The sequence below is a fragment of the Aspergillus steynii genome (genome assembly GCF_002849105.1).
Source record: "Aspergillus steynii IBT 23096 chromosome Unknown P170scaffold_1, whole genome shotgun sequence".
NCBI classification, from domain to species: Eukaryota; Fungi; Ascomycota; class Eurotiomycetes; order Eurotiales; family Aspergillaceae; genus Aspergillus; species Aspergillus steynii.
The window spans coordinates 1108031-1130667 of record NW_020194398.1 but is presented as its reverse complement, the minus strand read 5'-3'; the positions used below and the strand labels follow the sequence as shown (position 1 = coordinate 1130667).

The window sequence follows — 22637 nt, the reverse complement described above, 5'->3', positions numbered from 1 at the left end:
GGGGGGGGGGGGGGGGGGGGGGGGGGTGGGATAATAAAAAGCCCCGTTATCCAGCCATCTCACGAATCTTCAATTCCATAATATTCATCGTCACAAGAACCCCATCTAAATACATGACCACAAAAATCCTAATCAAGTCAACTTGGGCTTCCTCGCCCGGAACACCAACACCGCCCCAACAACCCAAGCATCAACATCCTCAAACTCATTTCTCAGCTCCTTTTTAAACACCTCTGGATCGTCACCATAGTTCCCAAATATGCCTTTATGGTTGTACAGCCCCATCGTCAATTTCCCGAACCAATTATGCTGCACCTGGCCCAGAATCGTCGCCCCGAACAGCGTCCCCTCGGGCTTCAGGTGCTCCTTCAGATGCGCGAACACAGTCGCCTTCCTCGCACACGGCGGGGGCAAGCAATGGAGCAGATACATGAGCGAAATGGAGTCGTATTTCCGCGACGCGGTAGTGCCGGGTCCTGTGCCGTTGTCCGCTGGAATTTTGATGGGCTCGAACACGTCTGCTTGGAGAGTGGAGGTTTTCTCGGGACATCCGACGCGCGCGGCGGATCGCTCCAGACAGAGTATGTTCATGTCCACGAGAGTGAGCTGCTGGGGCCATGACTCGCCCTTCTCGAGCATGCGTTGGCGGTGATTGGCGGGGAAGTAGCCCGTTCCGACGCCGATGTCAAGATGTTGGGCGCCAACGTTGGCGGAGAAGAATTCATTAAGGAAGTCCGAGGGACAACGCCAGACGTAGTTGTCGTTCCACCAGTGCACAAGAAGGTCGTAGATGCGGAGGCCGATGCCGTCGTAGACGGTGTAGCCGCGTTCCATGATGGTTGTGGGGAGTGTGGAATTGGGTTGAAATTTGGTGAAATTGATCTTGAGAGATAGGGTCGTTTACGTGGGAAGGATATGCGAAAAATGTCATGATGAAATTAATCTTAAAGGCGGGAGAAGGGAGATATTTATGTTTTCATTGAAGGGTGTAAGCACTAGCACAGCCCCTGTCGATGACGCCCATTACAGGGATCAAGTATACTCTACTTCTAGGCCCAGCTAGGGCTCTTCAGGAAGATTAGTGATACGGTATAGTTTTTGTTGTCGTCAGATTGGATAAAGACCGGCTTCTAGTATAGCTGTGTTCCACAAGTCTAGGGCTATCAGGGAAATGCAGCCTGATTACTGATCTAGGTTTCGTTGATGATTATGTATCTTAGTCCTCTCACTAAAATAAAAAAAAAATATAAAAAAGGCATAAGTCCCTACGGTTAACTTCCTCCCATACGAAATAAAATATTTTCTCTCACTTATTTAGACATCTTTTTGTGTTGCGTTGGAATCCGGGGGAATTCGGTTGCTGGGAACAAAGCCTCGACGTGGGTGGGAAATAAAGAGTGGTCGGAGTCTGTCACTATGGTGCTCATTGGATCACATTGAGAAAGAGCTTTGATCATGATATTTGACATAGATCGTAGTTACATATAGGCTGGTTGCCCCTTAGGCTAACGCGCCAGCGCCGACATTTTCCGGCTTTTCATTAGACTGGTTAATTTGGGAAAAAGGCAAGAATTTCACATGATATATCGTATGCACCACGTGGATTAGATTATGTAACTGCAGAGCTGTTCTGGATAGAGCTAAGAAGCCGAAGGTCATATCTGCTCTATCGATCCCACTATTTCCCTCACAGCAGTCCTGCCACTACATGAATCCTCTCAATATGGCTCGGTTGTGTTAGTTTCAGTCCCATTACCTGCCCCTATACTTGGAATGAGGGTTCGGTGTTTGTTCTTTAAACTACACTGCCTCTTCCGGTTTTTGTTCGTGGTTCATGGTTTAATCACCTGTTAAACAAGGCATGCATACCAGTTGGCCCGTACCGTCCGGATCATCTACTTGGCTTGTTTGTTTTGTTTGCCCTGTTTGCCTCAGGCGATGGCCATACCAACACCGCACTTCATCCCTTGGCCATGACTGAGATCCTCCAACAATATCAGTAGTAATTCATCCATCACGGCAAAATCCAGTATAACAATGCCAAATCTTTCTCCCAGTCTTCTCGTCTTTATAGCAATAAATGATAGGCTTTTCTCGGTGCAAATCTATCTCATTTCTTAATTTCTTGTTCCGAATCCTAAGGGATCTCTCGTTCACCAAAAGCATTCTATCGCCTCTAACTTCGAACTAACACTATACCTATTCAGAATACTAATATGACCGCATTACAAGTGATATGTCGCTCTCAATTACGGTTCACCTCGCCCCTCCGCGTGCAACCCGTCCGAGTCATTCCTCCCGTGCCTGCTGTTCACCCAGATGAGATGGTCGATGAAGAGGCCTGCCCACATGATTCCCAACTTTCCTTTCCAGCAAAGCCAGGCATGACTCTTGCAAACTCCTACCAGTTACTGGCTAAGATTGGCTGGGGAGCACAGTCGACGGTCTGGCTTGCACAAGACATCACGAGGTAGCTTTTGAATCTTTGAATGCTGAGAAACCCACTAAGAATTTCTAGATATAGATGGCAGCCGCAGCAGCTGTTGGCAGTGAAGATTATCCATGCAAGTCCCACCCATGATATCTGCCACGAGCGTGAAATAGAGAGTGTTATTGCTACACAAAACAGATCCCATAAGGGTTATGGTCTGATCCGAACCTGTTCCAGGAGATTCAAAGTTTCTGGGCCAAAAGACCATGACCATGTATGCATGATATATGAACCGATGCGAGAACCTCTCTGGATTCTTCAGAAGCGATCTAAAGATCAAAACCTCCCTCTTTCCCTTGCAAAGGCCTATATTTTACTCCTTCTGGCCGCCCTGGACTATTTGCATACTGAGTGTAGGATTGTACATCGGAGACAGGTCAGGTCTGAGCGGAAGGCTCTACGGCATGCCGGTGACATTCGCATCTGGCATTGCGAATTCTTCAGTGAAAGGGACTTTCGATTGGCTAGAGGAGAACCACATAGTAAACCTCAGGAAGTTTGTCTACATCGGTCTCCATGATGTAGACGAGTCTAAGAAGGAGATAATTGCGAAAAGTAATATCAAGGGCTTCACGACTTCCATCGTGAAGCGGTAAGTCCTGAGGCTTTGTACGATATCATTTTTCATACCCACATGCTTGTAGGATCGGTACAGAGAAGGCCATGGACTTGGCGCTGGATCATGTTGGAAGGGAGCTCCGATCCACGCGTCTTATGATATCGATTCCCTAGACCCCAAGTGCGTGCCATCCACTGGATTCCCGGTATCATCGAGCGTTTCACTTGATGAAGGTGTTCATATTGCAAAGCATCTCCATGAATGTGGGAGTTTGGTTGCCTTGGACCTGGTTGAAATCAATCCAGAAATTGAAACCTCGCGGTTCGATGTCACTGGTAATGCAGGCTGTAGATTGACCAAGAGCACACTTGGAGCGACTGACTGACGATCAAGGAAAATGTGGAACAGGTGTCAGAGATCTATGAGCTTATAGTAAAGACTTTTTCATGATGATCACACCTGTCCCTGGACGGATCCATAGTATCGGGTACTCCACAATTGCCTACAAACACCGCGGGGACAAAAATAGTCTTTTCTGCAAGGTCTCCTGTATTTCTTAATCATCAGTCTTTGGTGAATTTACTTACCAGCGAAGTTCGTGAAGATTCACATTAAAAGGAGTGGCCTGTCGGCTCTTCGCAACCCGCAGAACGCGAGACGCCGACAACCAACTGCGATCCACTTCGCGGATTCTATCCGGGTGAAAATTTAGCCAAGAAAGAAAGTTTCTCGGGTTGATTGTTCTTGTTATCAGTTAACTTATATTTGTTTTTGTTCAAAAAAGCAGATGTACTCCGGAGTAAGAACTCAGCTTTTTGGCAAAGAATGGTTATGGTCTTGGAAGAGGCTTGTCAATTTGTCGGTTATTACTAGTAAAGCTGTTATAACGATACAGCAAGCCTACTAGCGCCCCACGGAGCGGCCTTAGTTGATAAATCAATCGAGAGTTCAAGCTGTGGAGTGTGGGTACTGTACATCCAGAGACCACTAAGGGCCAATTTAGGGGGTAGACATCGTATTCCTTTCGTATAGCTTGACTTATGCCAAGGCGGTCCAGAAGGACGACGGAAAACGGAGCCCTCGGGACGCGAACGACACTCAAGGTGGAGGGCTCCGTAGCGTCGCTCATCTGATATTTTAAATGCGGATACGTGGCGGAGTACGGCCCTTGCACTCGGTAGTGGTATTTGTGGTGTTCTCGATGCCAATCTAGGCTTATACAGAAGATCGATGTCTCAGAGTGTGTCTCCCACCAAGCATACGCGATGATCAGTGGTTTCTTAAGCCAAGAAGATAAGTGATCATTTCGCAGACTCGCAGCGCCATCCTGCTAGTCCTTGTCCATATCAGCTGTTCAGGACGCTACAATTCCAAGGGACCTAGGTTCGGGCTGATGTCAGCGCACATAAGCCGAAAGTCCCGATCTCAACATGTTCTGGATGTGTGCCCTAATAAATACATATTGTCTTCTGACCTTCGGGTTTTGGCTGTCAGGTACCGCCGGTGACTCCAGCAGAATTGACACTTGATTGACTGGCGGAAGAGGCATGGTCTTCTTTTGAAAATCTCAAAGAGAAAAGTCAGGAATCCTCTACCCAAATAAGCCACTATGAGTCACTAGGCCTCGATAGAATCGTATGCTGGACTCTCTAAGATACGTTTCACTTGCTCAGATACAGTTTGTGTATTACTTGTGGAGCTAGATAAATTCGATGACTCTATAGCTATCGGGTATGGTGGGTAGTGCTTGAATGGACAGGTTGAAACGAATAGTTACCGTTAAAATCAGGGGGGGAAAAAGGACACTACTTGCGCTCATTATAATGCCTCTTACGGGTTCAACAGAGCTTTGCCAACATGGGAAATAAATACCTTATTTAGTTCGCTCCGTGCGTAAATCATCGTCCGCCCAGCTGCAGCCGAGCCTTCGATGAATCAAATGTGTGTACCAACCATTATTCGGTGTCCGCGGGAGTTTGGGTCGTTCAGGAACGACTCACACTTTTATAGTTGTTCAGAGCCGAACATTAGGCAGTGACCTTTTGGATCTGCGGCTTTGAGCAAAGTGGGTTCAAGACCGTAGGCAGCACTATTTTACTGTAAAATCAACGTTCGAGGGATGGTGAGTGAGATAATTAAGGCTCAAATTGGATTTTTCGCCTGTTACTGAATCCACATGTTAATTTTAGCTTACTTCTCAAGCTTCCCCGTAATAAGCATAGTATGAACGCAGATATTCAGTCATTAGTAGCTCGGTCTGTCTCTGGCCACTCCAGGGTGCATGGCTATACAGAACTCCCATCTATCATCACGATTTGGCATCTTCCAAACTGCCTCCACCATGGCGCCGAAGATTATCTATCTTGAAAATGAAACCCTCTCATTCCTTCTCCCACGGGGGTCTCTGATCCTTTGTTCGTGCACTCTCGCCATAGTTTTATTGTCCAATGTGCTTGAGCGATGGCTGCTCGCAAAGCTGTATCAAATCATCTGGAAGGATCTTTCCCTTGGCCGGAATGAAAGACGTCGCCGCTCATTCACCTATTTCCACATTGGCGTGACTATCATGCTCATTCTTGTCCTTTTCGGGGCGTATCCGGTTTTCGACTTCCTCGTCGGCCACGCTCGGGTGTCGTCGACTCTACATCGAAATGTCACATACGGTGATTATATGTTCGTACTTTCCCACGTCTACAGCGCATACTACATCTTTGAAGTCTGTTTCCGGACGAGGTTTGCCAGTGCAATCAGCATCGCTCATCACATCGGCCTCTTGATCGTCATACAAACTACTTTGACCCTCTTTGGGGATTTGCGCAAGTATCCCGAAGCCATCTTAGAGTTCTACATGTGCATGGTGTGGGGTATGTCTACCTCTGTCGCGTTCCCGTCCTCTTTCAGCCGTGTATTATCGGCCAGTGTACGGCTGATCAAACGGACCACCCATCCTCAGGTACAAGATCCACGAGCTGACTCTAGCGTTTTGCGATAGGCTCTTTTGATGTGGTGGTTGAGCTTCCTCTATACACCTTTATGATCATCTGGCGCGTGAAGGCAAACGACCATCACTTGCTGTCTCGAATGGCCTACGCCTGTTGCGTCTGGGTCCTGCTCGGTGCGACTGTCGAGACTGCAGTTACCATCTGGCTCCTCAAAAGCTCATGGCATCGCTGGGGCACGTCATGTCGCATTCTTTTGCCCCTGGTGTTCTCCCTTTGGATCTGCACACAACTCTATGGGGCATTCAGAATTTTTGGCATGGCCCAGTCAAAAGCACGGCTGGCCAGTACACGCAGTGGAATCACTGAAGATTGTGACCGAGAGATTGCAGAAGCCACTGGCTATCGGAAGTCTCACTCCAGTGAAGCACACGACCAAGTCACACAGTTTCAAGAAAGCACCAACCCGGAAAGACAGCGGTTTCCCATGTTGTAGCCCTCTGGGTGAGGTGTCGTGTCCGAGTTAGATTACGACCGGAAAAAGATGTCAAAACATTTATTTCTAGCCATTCCATACGCTTTCATCTATTACAATGTAATCCGTGCGACGACTTTAGCAATTAACTCCAGTGATCCGAGAACCATTTGACGCCGTTTGCAGGTCTCGAGCAATAAGTGGCCCTTGCTATCTTCCCCATCACTTAGTCCCCATCCCAACCATGCAGCTACATATCACATCTATAGCTATAAAAAGCGCGAGGTTCAGAATAAAGATAGTCAGCAAGTGTTCTTTACAGGGATGTATTAGTCACGTAGTGAAAGGTTTCACAGAACGAGATGTCGGACTGTCGGACCCCTGAGCTAGTCCATGACAACTAGATTTCAGCTGGGACATGAGCTTGGAGCAACCAATGCGTGCATAATGCTTGAGCCAGTCGCCATTTCGGCAACAGACAAGGGAGCGTGGGCTGGCATGGGTTTGGTGGCTCGCCAGCAAATCTCAATAACGCATACGGCAGATAGTTAATGTGGGCCTCGCAGGCAGCAACGTAATCTTGAACTCATAACATTTCTATCTTGCTGAAACGTGGCAAGTAATCCCTGAAATGTCCGGACTATTGCCAACAGGATGCGGCGTCCGCAGAGCCCGAGACGCGGAGTGGCGAACGGAATCACGGACCGCAGTCACGGCTCCACAGGTGCGGTCATTGATCGCCACCTTATTGATCACCCTCTTTCCAGAGGAATTCAATGAGACAAATGTTCTGAATTTTGACAGAATGTAGCACCATAAAATTACGCCACGTTGGTTACAGGATGCTTCAAATTAATAACCACTAGCAACAATAGAGAAATGCAAACATCACGTACATCTGCAACCCCTTTTCGACGGAACCCGAGAGATCCGGAATTCCGTCCTCAAGTTTTGAGCAGATCTCCCGATTAATTTTAAAAATCTTCTTCCATTCTATTGGGTATAAATCCGGGAGATAAACAAGTACCAAGTGTACCATGTTGGAGAATAAGTAAGCTGCCCTTGCGCTATCTTGTCCAAGCCATTTCCGGCATGCTAATTAATTATCCGAGATAGGTTTATTGGCTTGACCCTAGCTATACTGGCGTCCACTGCAATAGGTAATCTAAGGCCTGTATGCCTGTCTTTCAGCTTGTGGATAAACTGACTGCATGTCTTGGTAGGTTCCAGCTATGTGATTACGAAAATTGTAAGATCCTAAGCTCCTAGTGAAATTTGAGCCTACCCACTGGATCTTACATGTAAAACCAGGGCTTGCGATAAGCGACAGACAAGCATGGCTATAATGGAAACGGGTTGCAATATACTCGGGTTCCCCTGCGGTGGATCGGAGCTACAATGCGTATGGCGACGCCGAATCTTCATTGGCATCTCCGGTCCTGACACCTCCAAGTTGTAGTAGGAGAGCTACTGAACACCACTGCGTATGCTTTTGCACCGGCAGTTCTCGTCACGCCGCTTGGGGCGTTAAGCGTATTCATTAGGTAAAATCTTTCTGCTCTCGGACAGCGTGACATTGTTCGATAGGGAAGTACTAATCAATAATGAAATCAGCGCACTTCTGGGTTCATATTTCTTGAGCGAAAAGGTTGGTCTGCTGGGACGGCTGGCTTGCGTAACGTGCCTTCTCGGTACGGTTTTACTTGCGCTTCATGCTTCCGCGGACAAGGAACTCAACACCATCGAGGAGATACTACATCTTGCTCTTCGACCTAGTACGCAACCCATAGCATGAAAAAGGAACTGACTCTAACGTTCCTTCAAGGCTTCCTCGTATACTGCACCTGTATCGGTGCCCTCTCCCTCTACCTAATATACCGGGTAGCGCCGCTGACAGGCAAGACAAATCCATTGATATACATCACTATCTGCTCAGGAATGGGCTCGCTCTCAGTCATGTGTGTCAAAGCCGTCAGCATCTCCGTGAGGCTGACAGTTGCCGGGCACAATCAATTCACCCATGCCTCGACCTATCTTTTCACCATCGCCCTAGTTGCAACAACCCTGGTGCAGACAAACTACCTAAACAAAGCGATGAACTCATTCGGCGCCTCTGTGTAAGTTAAGAAGGGAAATCTTGATTCCACACACCTTGAACCCCCGAGCTGATAGCTTGCATTCAGCGTCAATGCCATGTTTTATGTAGGGTTCACGATCTGTACCTTCGCGGCGTCGGCGATTTTTTATCAGGGGTTGAACCTTTCTGGGGCTACTGAGACGGGGATCTTGCTTTGTGGTATACTCGTGAATATTACCGGAGTCGGCCTATTGGTTTATCCCAAGGTAGCCAGACCAGAATACTGTCCCGATTCCGAGTATGATGACCCGGGTGTCTCTATTGAGCTGGAGACGATTTGTCGGGGCCAGGATATCCAGGGACGGACTGAGGATTACTGACAACTTGTGCCAGGAAAGGAATCCAACCGTAGAGCAATGAAGTTGGTCTAGTAATGTTATTATGGACGAGCTGGGAGGGAAAGGCCATAAAAGTTCGCCTACCTATGTTAGTAGTTATTGGGAAGTGTCGTGGACAAAATATGATATTTCTGACGGCCTGAGATCAACGAAGACTGAATTTCGTATGATATTATACAGCTCACTATTTCGCGCTCCCGGTATCCTGACCAATATGAAATTACCCATGGTGTGGAAACCAAAAGGTTTAACCGTGAAATATAGTAAATGTAATATGTAATAAATCTAGATGGATCCAGCTCAAGGAACGAGAATTTTATGGCCCATTTGGGGTAGGATCCAAGAAGAAAAGAATGGAAAAGCCAACGCGATTTATGCAGCGGAATCAAACCTTTATGTGGCAAGATTCTGCGACTCACACATCTTCTTATAGATGTTGCCCCTTGCCAGCAGCTGTTCGTGCGTTCCCAGTTCCACAATCCGTCCACCGTCGAACACACAGATAATATCAGCATGACGAATAGTCGACAGCCGATGGGCCACTGCAATAGTGATTCGATCACCTTCCGCAGCCGCCTCATTAAGCGCCTTCTGAACAATCCGCTCAGACTGCGTATCCAGCGCACTGGTGGCCTCATCCAGCAACAAGAGGCGCGGGTTCCGGAGCAGCGCCCGCGCAATCGCAATACGCTGTCTTTGACCACCCGATAGTTGTGTTCCATTATGTCCACATGGCGTGCTCAGGCCGCTCGGCAGCGAACTTATAAAATCCCATGCGTTGGCGGCCCGACAGGCAGATTCGATCTCGGCCTCGGAGACGGGCCCCGAGCCCTCGCTTGCCTTTCCCATGGAGATGTTCTCGCGGATCGTTCCGGGATAAAGGGTGGGCTCTTGCTGAACGAGTGAAACATCGTTGCGAAAGAGCCAGGGGTTCATCTCATCGAGTGCTTTGCCATCGACCTTCAGGTGGCCGGTGACTGGGTCGTAGAAACGCTCGAGGATGCCAATCATGGTGCTCTTTCCACAGCCAGAGGCGCCAACGAAGGCAACGAATTGTCCCTTTTCGATCTGCTCTTTTGTTAGCTGTCTGCACTTCTACTGCAAAGCGGAGATATAGGAAGAGAGTGCACCCACGTGCAGGTCGATGCCACGCAGAATGCGGGCATGGGGTCTCAAAGGATACGCAAACTGCAGCCTTTCCAGCGCGAGCGATGAGAAGTCTTTCGGGCCAACGTCGTGATTTTCCGCCGTCTCTCGGATGGTGGGCTGCAGCTCCTCGAGCCAGAATATGTAGTTGGCAGCGCTGGTGGCCTTGGTCATACTGCTAGAAAACCCGAAGAGCACTGAGGCCTGCTGGCCAGAAAAGAAGACTCCGAGGAATGCAACAAAGAAATTGACCATACCCAGATCGCCAAAGGAGACCAAGCGGCACCCATACCTATGACATGGCCATGTTAGCGAAGGTATCAAGTGGGAAAGAAAAGCAGGGCTAGGAACGAACCAAAATCCCAGTGCAAGGACCGAATATTCAACACTCTGAGTAAATGCAAACGGGGCCATGATTATCAGCAACGGTAGGGTGGACGACGCAATCGCTTCGTCTAGCTCATGCGTGTATCTGTCCAGCACTATCTGCTCGATCGCTAAAGAGGAGACTGTTCGAATGGAGTTGACCGCCTCTGACGCAATGGACGCACTGGCTGTGAAATGTTTGGAAATCTGATGGTCTAATGCGCCTTCCATCCTGATCCGAGCAAAGCCCGATGCAAGCATGGGAGGGAGACCCGCGAAACGACAACGACGCCTAGCCTCCAGCCATATACCAGAGATAGAATAGAGCAAGCAAGTACGCTGATCGTGGCAATTACCATGAGAGCAATAGTGAAGCCCATAAGTTCAAAGACTGCTTGCGGGTAAGAGTCTGCGCGACTGGTGAGAGCGCCGGTCGTGTTCTCTGGACGATCGAAAAACTGCAAATCCTGCTTCAACATATCATTGACAATTTGTCGGCGGTACTTATGATTGATCGTCTTCAGATTGGTTAGAAATACGAGCAAAGCGAGGACAGAAGGAAAGAGCCCGTACCTGAGCAACTATATTTGAGGACCATCCGACAACAAAATAAACGACAAAAGAGCCGAGTCCCAAAACAAAAAACATGAGGGCAAAGAAACTTCCTTTCTCCTGCATCTTTGCTCCGGTAAACCTGAATACTTCGATGAACCTGGACATTAAAATGGCTTGTCCAGGGTATGAAGCCGCTGCAATACTGTTAGCTTGTCTTGTATGATGCGTCCTCCGGAAATGTCGCCAGGCTTACCTGCGGCCAAACATCCCAGCATTAAAACAAGATAAGTCCATTTGATCTCTGGTGTAGACCTGATGATTCGAAGTACTGTATGGATCAATCCCAGAGGCTTCCAGTTGTCGAAGTTATCGCGGCCCAACTGTTGATCGAGGCGTTCCTTTGTGGATATAGAATACTGGGTGGCAGACTTTCTCAAGGCCGCAGGAGTTTCCTCGGGAGTTTCCCCCGAGCTATCTGAAACTTCATCGTCCGCATTCTGCTCTGCGGTCGCGGATAGATCCTGTGCTTTCACTAGTCGCGAATAAGCACCGTTGGAGTTCAAGAGGCTGCTATGTGTCCCTTGCTCGAGGATGCGACCTCGCTCCATCACCACAATATTATCAGCGTTGCGAATCGTCGCCAGCTTATGAGCAATTGTAATGGTAGTGCGGCCGTGGGAGGCATTGTCCAAAGCCTCTTGCACAACCTCCTCCGCGTGAGGGTCTAACGCACTCGTCGCCTCATCTAGGAGGAGGATTCGGGGCTCCGAGACAACACTTCGCGCGATGGCAACCCGTTGCTTCTGACCACCAGACAGCAAGCCTCCACGTTCTCCAATTACCGTGTCATAGCCATTCGGGAGGCCGGTGATGAACTCGTGAGCGAACGCAATTTTGGCAGCATCCTGCACCCGGGCCAGCTTATCCTCCCGTGAATCGTGTTCCCAGCGTGTGCCCACAAGGCCATTGACGATATTGTCGTAGACAGTTCCTGCAAACAGTACTGGTTCCTGTTGAACAAGTCGGACCTGCTGCCTGAGCCATTGGAGATTTAAATTGTGGATTGGATTTCCGTCTAACGTCACCGTGCCCGAGACAGGGTTGTACCAGCGCTCGAGCAGGCCGATGATGGTACTTTTCCCCGAGCCACTAGCTCCTACTAGAGCTGTCACCTTGCCAGCAGGAATGTGGAGAGAGAAGTCGTTCAACACGATAACCCCGGGCCGAGTGGGATAGCTGAATGAGACGTTCTTGAAGTCAACATTGCCGGTCACCTGGGACGGTTTGTCCCCCGATTCATCAAACGGGTTAATAAGCGATTCACGGTCGATGAGTCGGAAAAGTTCTGAGGCGGAAGCGGCGGCACGGGTGAAGTCAATGAGATAAGGAGCGATGGCGGTCAAACTGGAGGCGGCGACAATCACCGACATAAGAACACTGTGGTGGGGATATTGTCAGTCTAGTCTAACTAGGAACAGGGGGCAGAAGGGTTCACGAACATGAAGACATCACCAGGCTCGTCCACCTCTTTTCGAGCTAACATCTTGATACCTTGCCAGAAGCAGAGGCCAAATCCTGCATAAACTATACAGTATTCTGAGGAGAACAGAAGCCCAAAGAGCGGACTCTTCTTGTTGCCCAGTCTTCGTGTCTCTTGCAAGAATTTATCAAAATCTTCAACCAGTCGAGTCCGAAGGCCAAAGGCATGGATGGTTCGCGCACTCGACAAGATACTCTCCGCAAAGCTACCAGCCTGAGCTTGAAACTTCAGGACACCGGTCTCTATGGAGGCTTCAATTGTAGATGCGATGCCCATCACGAGCAGCATCGCTGGGGCGATGCAGCAAGATATGAGGGTCAACTTCCATTGAGTGACAAATGCCAGAACAAAAGCCGAGATGAAAGCGGCCAGACCCTGAACTACCAGCCCCAACTTTTCCGAAATCCCTGCCTGAATCAGGCGGCCGTTCGATATCGCCTGCATGGCGATAGATCCGGCTGTCCCTCCATCAAAATGTCCGACCTCTTGACTAAGGCCGGCCCTTAAGTATACGTGACGGATGTTCCGACTGACTCGATACGCGGCGAAGGTGAAGAGTGTGCTGTATGCGTAGGTGAGGAAAAATCGCCCGATACCGATTATGAAGAACGCAAGACTATTCCAGAATGAGCTAGAGTGACACACCAAGTGGGGGCCGTGGAGCTAATGCTCAACATACCCAAGAGTACCGGCGCGACTGCGAAAGGCCTCGGGTGATGAAGCCCCGGTGACATAGTTAACGATGAGGGTGATGAACTGGCCGAAGACCAGGTTCACCATCGCTATACCAACACCAGAGCCTAGTGCACAGGCCATACCAATTAGCTGCAACGCGTGTTCCTTGGTGGACCCATAATGGAAGATCCTCTGCCTTCTGTTAGACGCCCAACATGCATGCCAAAGAGAAAGCACGGACATACCAGATAGGAACGAAACGCATTTGATTCTTCTTTAGGACTCTCTTCAACTGGCCTTTTTTCTGACTCGGCACTCATCGTGTAGTGCTTTTTTGACGACGTTTAGAAGACTGGATGTGAAAGTAGATATATGTACTGCTGGCCTGGACCAAGCAGGGGAAAGGCGGTGGAACTTTGCAGGACGGTGAGCCGACAGTCAGGTATGTGACATTTAACTGTTAGGCCCGAATTTAGATACCTCACACTCATCTTGCCCTGGACACTCCATTCTTTTATTCCTCTCCCTCTCCTTATCGATCGAGGTGGTCAACGGAGGTGCGGAGGCTGCGGAATGCGAAGGTTAGGGCTGATGATGTCTTGGCGGTCTTGGCAGTCTTGGCGGCGGAAGACGGATGCCGCGGAGCCCGCATGGCGGTGGTTACATGTTCTTTTCCCTCTCCTTTCCTCCACGTTCTCTTCGATCCTTCTTATCCAGTTGGAAGTTCGGAAAGGAAATCTCCTGGCCTCCGTGTCTGCCATGTCTGAGAATAATATTGCTCCAGCACCGGCACCGACCCCACTGTCCTCGGCGCGCGCGGTATGGCTCCGCCTCAGCCCCCCCCCTAGTTACACTCTAGGCTTACATTCCTCCAGTGTGATCTCTGTCGCAGGCGCAAGGTACGGGATGGCCTAGATAGAGCGAGTCCTGTCGTGCAAATGCTAATGACGATAGATCCGTTGTGAGAGAGTATTTCCATGCTCGAACTGTCAGCGTATGAACGTCGAATGCAAGTCATCGAGGCGCACTACAAGGCAAAAGCAGAAGCGCACGTTAATATCCGCTGAATAGTAAGCTTAATAAAACTCTTGGTCGTGAGCTTTATACTTATTAGCGTATGTCTGGTTAGCGAGGCCAAGATTGATCACATCGATAAAAGTCTCGCCCAACTTTCTCGTCTCGTGGAGCAGCTACACACAAGCGGCTTAAGTCTCCCTCAATCGTCGGAGCCTGCCAGATCCGCTCAGGCGTCTGTCAGCTCTACAGTCTTCCCTGGCTGGTCCCGCAGAGCTGCGGTACCATTGATCGATGGGAACATCAGGTCGTCAAACGACAGGACTGTCACACGGCCAAAGACTGAAAATGAAGCGTTGGTTGAGGGGAGGTCGTCTTTGACAGCGCATTCTGAATTTGCCATTGGTGTCTTGCAAAATATGGTTGGATGCCATAGAGGTATTGCCGATAATTCTGAGATCACTGGTCTGCTTGACTCGCTGCGCGACATGGTCGACGCCTTCAATCGCCAACGTCTATCTCCAAAGATTCTGTTTCCTCTGGCCAATTCAGTATCCCCCGAAGATGGTGACACTTATCCAATGCCCCCACTAGAGTCTGTCTTTGCAATGATTTACAATGCACAAGGTACGCTTTCCCAGTCCTCGCCTTGCGTTGCTAAAGGAAACAAAAGCGCTTGCTTCTTCTCCTTCATAAAATCACGGATGTCCATGTCTATTGACTGCCCCTTGCCTACCTTTCGATGCGATAGCTTTCTTGATATCAGTGCAGTGCAATAGATTGATACTAACTGCTTCTAATAGCGGAGGATAGCCTTTTTTACGGCTGTCTTTCATATTTTCTCGGCCCGCGCACTCTGTCGGATTTATGCTTGAAAGTATATTTCTCTAAAGTCTACTCCGATGCTGAGTTCATCATCCTCAACGCATCCATGCTCTGTGGGGTTATCCCATTCCAATAGTCATAGATCTCTAGCTAAACCCATTTCCCTAGTTGTGTCTGGCGACATCCACGGCCCATGCAATGATGATGAACAGTTTCAGATGAAGTGTCGGGTAAATCTTGAAACTATGCTTTCCGGCCTCTCCTTGTACATCAAAGCCAGCTATGACATGATCCTCGCGCTCGTTTTAGGGGTATGATACCATTTGCTTCACCTTTGAGCCGACTTCATGCTAAATCATCGGCCCAGGCCATGTACGCGATTGATATCTCGAGTCCATCATTAGCCTGGACATTGGTGGGCGCAGCGTCGCAGGCCTCACATTATCTCGGCTTGCACACTCGCGACGGGTGTATGGAGGTGTCATCACCCACTCCGAGTCAAAGGGTGTTGCTCTTCTGGGCGGTTTACTTTTTGGAAAAGTCCCTTTGTCTCCGGCTCGGTCGTTCGTCTACGATCTCAGATTGTGATATTACGGCCCCTAGGCCTGCTCATCTACCTGAGACTCATTCCCATAGTCTTGTATACTTTAATCAGCAGGTCAGGTTTGCCAGTCTAGCAGGGAGTGTCTATGAGCAGCTCTACTCGGGAGATGCGCTGCAGCTTCCCGCGGAGGCACGAACAAATCGGGCTCGGGAGCTGGCAGAACAGCTTGACAGACATGCTACGGAGGCATGCGAGGCATATGTAATCCCTGCCTTTTCTTATTTATTATCTCTTCTGAGAGCTGAATGACCTGATAAGCTAATATACTAGTTTTTATCGCAGCAACATTGGGATCGATCGACCACGGACAGCCACTCCAAAGAACATCTGCGATTTATTTCTGCGTCCGACGACATCACGCGCCTTACAATGCTCACTCTCGTGCACCGAGCCATGCCTGTGGGGCGGGACAGTGTAACGACTTTTAATAGAGATTGTGTCTCGTCCGCCAGAGCAGCTCTAGAGAGGCATCGCGCGTTCATCACGGAGCTAGGAATCGCGGGCTCACCACATGTATCCACCTATATTAACTGGTAGTTGCTCGCAGCGCCACGGCGCAACCCCGTAAATCCATCTGCATCACCTGCTAACTTTCTGCTCCCAGGACGATCCTTTTTACTCCCTTCATCCCTTTTCTCGTCCTCTTTTGCCACGTCATCGAGACCGGTGACCTGGACGATCTGAATCGAATGCAAATATTTGTTACATCTATGGAAGGGAGCTGCCAAGAATCCGGCGCCATTGCCAAGCATCATCGGCTGTTCCAGGTCTTTTATCGTGTGGCGGAGCGCTACACCGAACTAATGTGCTCGCCCACCCTTATGCAGGAGGACCGGAGAAATCTCAAGAGCCAGGTTGACTTACACCTCAGTGCGCTTGGGCTGCAGCCCAATGGGTCATACATGGTTGGCCAACCCACAGCAGAGGCGGGTCCGATGGCGTCCTCCGCTACTGTTGACATGGGCCCTTCGGATCAAGATTGGCCGCAACAGGGATTTTTACTGGGAAGCTGGTTCTCGTTTAACCAGCAGATGATGGATCTAATGGATCAGAACGACTTTGCGCTTTAGATAGGGTGAGCCCTGCGCTTATTGGGGACAAACTACTCGAATATTCGTGCGACGTAAAGCACGCTATATCTGATTGCTTCGAGGTCGAGAGCGAGTTCCGTGCTCGATTTCTGAAACTCTAGAACGTACCAATGAGCAAATAATATTCTACCATTTTTAATCATGGTCGCAATCTCTATTACACAGTGACGCTAATTCAGTCCACGGTATAGCATCTATCTTCTGGTGGAGATAAACGACGTATTTCTAGCGAATGCACCTGTCTGACGGAAGACGGGGCTGTCGGGGCGCGTCTACTGAGTTATTAACCCGGCGGAGGGCGGAAGTCTTCACCCTCCGCAACGCCGAGAGAGTAACCTACCATAAGTATGTGGGTCATGATCGGCATAGATGGCTTGTATAAACGGGTTAATATGTCTTCAGGCCCAGGACCTCTTGATTTGCCCACAATGCATTATCCACATTCTTTGCCCGTCATTCGTGCCAGAGACATGTTCCATGTTTGCAGGCCTAGTCATAAATATCCCAGGGGCTACTGTCTTCTAGTGGCTTCTCATCCTTGCGTTCTCGCACTGGTAAGAGGGTATATCTCCCCTAAAAGCTAATAATCCTGGAAACTCCTCAGATTAAATGTTGAAAAAAATAACGATGTGAAAAATATGAAAGTGAAGCCTTATCAGCAATGTATTTAAATATTAAATATGAATTACTAAAACAAAAGACCGCAGAAGACTACAGGCTCCATAGAGATATATTAACCATATAATAAATATATAATTGAGCTACATCGCGAAGAATTGAAGACAAGAGGAATTAAGAATGTTGTTATGTATAAAGTCCTGATTAGTGATTTAATCAGGGGGCAGTTGAGTGGAGAAAACATTGTTATCATCTAGTGTTACGGCCTAGAAATATGGCTTTGTTAAACCCTCTATGAAGGTATGTTAACTAGATACATCTGCGGTATTCTGCAGCTCGCTAAACCTGCACCGAAATCAATCTTTCGCTCAGTAGATCGTGGGTTGTTTTCGTCATATATGACAGGCTCATTTCTGTCCAACCATTGTTGCCATACATCAGGATGCTCGACCGGTGGGACCATCCCGTTGACTCTCCAGTTATCTCGAGGATGCTCGTAGATATTGTATTCCCATTTAATATCTTTTGGTTCAAGGATAGGTCGAACAATTTTGTTGACTCCACCGATACCTACAACACCACTATCCTCCACGTCCCTAGCATTAAGCTGGTGGTAGCAGGGGATATTGTGTACGGAGATGTGCATCAGTTCTTTGGAGAAGCCAACACAACCGAGAAGAGACAGGAATGGCTTCGTACGCTGGATAAAATTGAATCCCTTCAGCCGCATACCGTCATCGCAGATCATAAACGGGCGGGTACAGTCGATGGGCTGTTCAACTTGGACAAGACCCGGCAGTATATTTTGGATTTTGAAAAGGCAGTTGAGTCGTCATCGGGATGGGAAGAGCTTTGGACAAAGGTGCAAATGCAGTACCACGCGATTATCAGAGGGGCACTAGCGGCTTTCCCGGAAAGCAAGCCTGCCTAGTCTGAAAGAATGGATGTATATATTGAGATAGTTGATGGCATGATAAAGCCAAAAATTATGAGTAACTCATTCAAGCCATGGAGAGGCTTCATTTGGGGTCTCGATCGGCGTCCAAGTACAAACTCCAATGATTATCCGCGGCCCATTAGGTAAAGAGGCCGATGGTTTGGCTTTCAATATGTCTCAGATGAATGTAAGAAGTATCACATAGGCATAAAGTCAAATTGATAGCTGATTCTTATTGGTCCATCGCGAGTATTTACGCAGTACATCCGTGGCCTTACATAGAAATAGAAGTCCTCTTCATAAATAAGTCTCCAGATTGGAGGCTGGCTATTGTCGACAAAGAAATGTCTTGATATTGAGAGATAGCAACGATAATCTCGCCCGTCTCGATGCCGTATAGGCATACTCGGCCCTATCCAGGTGCAGTTAGATGAACTAGATCTCGGAAATTATCGCAAATATTCTTGAAATGCTAAAGGTTCACTTCATTCCATCTAATCAACCTTGAATGGGAAAGGTTATCATAGATTCTCAACGCCCGAAAGGTCGCTTCTGGGGAACGGTCGTTCCAGCAGGACTTGCAACAAACCGGTCAACGAGACTTTCCAGCGCGGGGGAAAGATCCAGCGGAACTTTAAGGTTCGGATGATCCATAATGGCATTGTACTGATCTCTCAGAATGTCTTTGAGGGGAGCTTTTGTGTCCAGCCGATCCAATGTATAGCGCGCGTCCCTCGCTCGCTTGATCCATCCGACGTAGTCCCAAATAAGTTTAGCCTGAGTTTTTTCGACACGCAAAATACAGGGTGAGCAACCTCTGATAGTACTTGTTGCGAAAAATGTCTTGTCAAGTTGCCTATCAATGTGTTTCCTATCCGCCTCTTTCAGAGGGAATTCCTTAGTTGTGGCATGCGGGTCCAGAATGAAGCGGCGAACTGAATCACAGTGAAAACACTTGCAACTTATGGTGGTTCGGATCTGCCAGCCAACTGGTGGGGGAGGTGCATTTCTGACATGGTTGTCCACGTATGATCCTAGTAGAATGCTGATGAAGCGCTGTTCCCCCGCAGTGAAAAGGCGTTTGCTGGTTGCAACATGATTGGAAAGTCCCAGAGCAACAGGAATCAGAAATCTTTGGAAGCTATTATCCATTCTGTTTTCACAAGCCTTTGCAACATGGTCCACAAGGAAATCCATTACTGCCGTGGTATCGGTCTTCGTCGTATCAGCTAACCTGACCAACTTTAATACCGTGTCCGGAGGTAGAGAAGGCGCCCTCATGTGGGGTCCATAAGTAAATGGATACATTGATCCCATAGGGTGTGAGAATGCCGTGTCATCCTCAACCTTCAAAGACCGAATGACAACTAGGAATGCCTGGTGGAGAGCTGCATCAGCCTCGGTCTTGTCCAAGGCTCCTGTGTGTGAGTAATCATACACTGAACCAATGAATGACAGTACAAATTCGGGGTCTTTCGTCTTGATTTTCAAGAAGGCGACGGCTCTGAAACAGTTAGATATATGTTCTTAGCCCCAAGGAAGGGTAGCACTCACCTTGAAAGAAAACCACGTACAGGTTAATCATTCAACGCTTTTGCTAAATCAGACCCCTTGCATCCCGACACGCTGGTTTCCGTGAGTAGGATCCTATCAAACGTCCTGTCCTGCCACTCTATTACTTCGGGTGATGGATTCTGACCACGTGCTGCGCAAAGCAAACGGTACTGTTCGATGAATCTGTAAAGTAGATTCATTCGTTTAAATAGCGCTCTTATCCCAATACTAGGATGGTCTTTTAGAGAAAATGCCATATCCATGCTGCCAGAAGAAGTCAGTCAACAGCAACGACAGCATAGTGAGAATTAGGTTAACTTACGACAACTGAACGGACCGGATACCGTGTCGGATAACAATGTCGGCAAGTTGGGTAATTTGATAATCCGCCAATATGCCTTGGTTGACCATGCTCTGTCCATATAGTGCCGGGTCATCAATTTCAAGGGCAATTTGCATTATGTTGGTCGCATGTGACGTTGGTCTCAAATCAAGAAGCACTCTACAGGTTTGCAAAAGCCTTTCCCTCGCTCGCTGATCATTTGGTTGTTCTTTGAAGCCACAATGGGTGTCTTGGAGAATCTGAGCAGCGTCACCCTGTCCAGCTTTCAGCCGCTCCAGGGTATACTGAAAAACAAATCCCTTTGGTATAATCAATGCACCCTATAATCTTTGTGAGATATGTGATAGAGGAGGAAAACCAAGGGTTTTTAGAGTCCTTATGGAGAATCTAGGAACTTACAGTTTGTTTGTAAAAGTGCGTTGCTGGAGCGCCCTCATTGCCTGTATAGCCTTCATAATCCTCTTCATCAGGATCACGTTCAAAGATATTATCTTGGACGATCATTTCATCAAGGAATGGCAATCTTTCACCGACAACATCGCCTCTGGCGTTCACCACATACGAGAGTTCAAGAGTAGTTTCAATTACATCCTGAATTTCGTGAAAGCCATCACTTCGAGGGCTTTCGTAGCCATAACAATCAGTCTCGCCCATATCCGATTTCTCAATGTTGGCCAAGTAGAGAACACAATCAGCCTTCTGACATGCACCATGTAGCTCTGAAAGGCGAACTTGGTCGGCACCTTTCAGTCGAGCAAAGCTGAGCTCTGCCTCGGTATACTGATGCTCAAGTCCATAAACAAGCGCCGGTGGGCAGGAATGATTGAAGTCCGCACTTTGCCAACCATTTGAACATTCACCTGGCTTTTCGGCATCACAGGCCCACGACGCCAGTAAGCGAGTCAGTTCTCCCGCTCCGTTGCGAGCCGCCAAGAGCGCAGCTGACGGGCGATGAATCAAGTTGTAAACCAGGACAATGCGGTATCCAGAAGTAACAGGTTTTACCTCATGTGTGACATCAGCATACCACGCAGCCCACGAGAATCCAAACTTGGAGTTGGGCGCCGATTCAAATGATAGACGCTCCTTCCTATGAGAGGCAATTACCTCTCCTCCTTCGTGTTCCGAGGGAAGAGACAAAATGAGCGTACCGAACATACCATCAGCCTTCTCTGAGTCCTGATGTGGCAAGAAAAATGCCCCTTCCTCGTATATAAGAACTTTATACAGCTCTGCCTTGACCTCCTGGGGGTTTGCATTGAGACCAAGACCGGCAAGAGCCCTGTCGACAGCAGCTCTGACCTCGTACTTCCATGCAGGATTTTGAAAGGAAACCTCCTTTGCGTCAAGTTCCCAACTTTTTCGCACTGATTCATTCACCAGAGTTTCATTTCCTTTTCCATAAGGACTCATATGACAAGATTGAATCATAGCCCTTGCGTCCTCGGCAGATATAGGAAGCCGGATGGTGCCAACATTCGAGATGTGAAGGCCGGGAATGACTCCTGCATCGTGCTTGCCACTAGTCATAAAATTCCCCGACGTCTGAACATCTTCCAGTACGCGCAGTAATCTCTCTCTGACGGATACCTCCTCATCCCTGGGAAGATAGGCTGCTTGAGCCACTGCAGTTGAATACTGTAGAATTGTTTCTTTTTTAAAACGACGCGGGAGCCTGTTCCATTCTTCCACAATGTCCTCCAGGCAGTGAGGGACGACCACCGGGTCAGGACGGCCTTTTCCGTGAAAAGTACAACTTGCCTGGCTATCGGCATTGCCATCAGTCGCGACCAACCAAAAAATGCCCTGAATTTGAGATTCTCGCGGGTTTATGCAGATGCGCCCCTTCGTGCGAGTCTCATCAAACAGAGGCTCATCCGAAATCGAGTTGCGGGTACTCTGCCAGACAAATTGTACTATCTGAGTTTCTGCGAACTCAAAATCCAATACGTCCACACCTGATACAGTCACAAACAAACCCTTGCAATTCCCCAGGTCAAAGATGCCCCAGATACGATTGAAGTCCCACAGAAGCTTAACCTGATACGTATATCCTTGATCGGGGTAGTCGTCTAGCTGAACGTCATAAATATTCTGGACACGACGTACACAATCAAGCAGGTTTCGAGGGAGATCGACGCTATTGAGATAGTCATTTTCGTCGCGATTCTTGATCGATCGATCGATCAAGTCTCGAGGTAGATCCTCCATTGAGTCGCTGTGGCCTGTAAGTGTCAACTATTTCCTTGTCTCCGAGAGTACTTTGCTCATTCTGTACCTGTCCGCTGGAATTCACCTTTTCGCGGTCCCTAGGATTATCCTGGTGTTTCTTGTTTCCCACACCTTTCTGCTCACTGGTGCAGAAAAGAGGCAGAAAACCCAGCTATTTCACACGCTAACTTATAATTGCTACGCGTTAAAAATGTGATA

The 22637-nt window shown here is 48.5% G+C and overlaps 8 protein-coding genes across 8 annotated transcripts; 5 read left to right on the top strand and 3 right to left on the bottom strand.

Moving 5' to 3' along the window:
* Positions 1–46: 46 nt before the first annotated feature.
* P170DRAFT_431715 (class I SAM-dependent methyltransferase) lies at positions 47–926 on the bottom strand. Its single transcript, XM_024848104.1, has one exon. It carries the CDS (start codon positions 832–834, stop codon positions 133–135), a length of 702 nt encoding a protein of 233 aa, XP_024709288.1. The 5' UTR covers positions 835–926; the 3' UTR covers positions 47–132.
* Positions 927–2279: 1353 nt separating this feature from the next.
* On the top strand, positions 2280–2756 carry P170DRAFT_318595 (putative serine/threonine protein kinase; the record flags this gene model as incomplete). Its single annotated transcript, XM_024843297.1, has 2 exons — positions 2280–2470; positions 2519–2756. Coding segments are annotated over 2 exons (429 nt in total), but the record flags the coding sequence as incomplete, so codon positions are not given.
* Positions 2757–5391: 2635 nt separating this feature from the next.
* P170DRAFT_343735 (uncharacterized protein) lies at positions 5392–6485 on the top strand (the record flags this gene model as incomplete). Its single annotated transcript, XM_024843419.1, has 2 exons — positions 5392–5914; positions 6043–6485. 2 exons carry the CDS (start codon positions 5392–5394, stop codon positions 6483–6485), a joined length of 966 nt encoding a protein of 321 aa, XP_024709286.1.
* A 1302-nt stretch (positions 6486–7787) lies between these two features.
* P170DRAFT_343479 (DUF803-domain-containing protein) lies at positions 7788–8921 on the top strand (the record flags this gene model as incomplete). The annotated part of the gene is made up of 5 exons (XM_024843405.1): positions 7788–7866; positions 7918–8008; positions 8079–8239; positions 8290–8581; positions 8648–8921. Coding segments are annotated over 5 exons (897 nt in total), but the record flags the coding sequence as incomplete, so codon positions are not given.
* A 411-nt stretch (positions 8922–9332) lies between these two features.
* Positions 9333–13718, bottom strand: P170DRAFT_451885 (ABC transporter ATP-binding protein; the record flags this gene model as incomplete). The annotated part of the gene is made up of 9 exons (XM_024851232.1): positions 13467–13718; positions 13226–13413; positions 12506–13162; positions 11260–12443; positions 11025–11200; positions 10724–10969; positions 10441–10658; positions 10074–10377; positions 9333–10007 (listed from the first exon to the last, which is right to left on the bottom strand). The coding sequence occupies exons 1-9, from the start codon at positions 13539–13541 to the stop codon at positions 9333–9335; spliced, it is 3723 nt and encodes a 1240-aa protein (XP_024709284.1). The 5' UTR covers positions 13542–13718.
* Positions 13719–13928: 210 nt separating this feature from the next.
* P170DRAFT_451884 (uncharacterized protein) lies at positions 13929–16878 on the top strand. Its single transcript, XM_024851231.1, has 9 exons — positions 13929–14040; positions 14097–14120; positions 14176–14291; positions 14351–14862; positions 15039–15173; positions 15229–15371; positions 15428–15865; positions 15947–16197; positions 16269–16878. Exons 1-9 carry the CDS (start codon positions 13981–13983, stop codon positions 16732–16734), a joined length of 2145 nt encoding a protein of 714 aa, XP_024709283.1. The 5' UTR covers positions 13929–13980; the 3' UTR covers positions 16735–16878.
* A 789-nt stretch (positions 16879–17667) lies between these two features.
* Positions 17668–18304, top strand: P170DRAFT_420765 (uncharacterized protein; the record flags this gene model as incomplete). The annotated part of the gene is made up of 2 exons (XM_024847319.1): positions 17668–17673; positions 17909–18304. 2 exons carry the CDS (start codon positions 17668–17670, stop codon positions 18302–18304), a joined length of 402 nt encoding a protein of 133 aa, XP_024709282.1.
* A 537-nt stretch (positions 18305–18841) lies between these two features.
* On the bottom strand, positions 18842–22418 carry P170DRAFT_469455 (uncharacterized protein; the record flags this gene model as incomplete). Its single annotated transcript, XM_024852634.1, has 3 exons — positions 18842–19814; positions 20187–20527; positions 20607–22418. The coding sequence occupies 3 exons, from the start codon at positions 22416–22418 to the stop codon at positions 18842–18844; spliced, it is 3126 nt and encodes a 1041-aa protein (XP_024709281.1).
* Between the last annotated feature and the right edge of the window lie 219 nt (positions 22419–22637).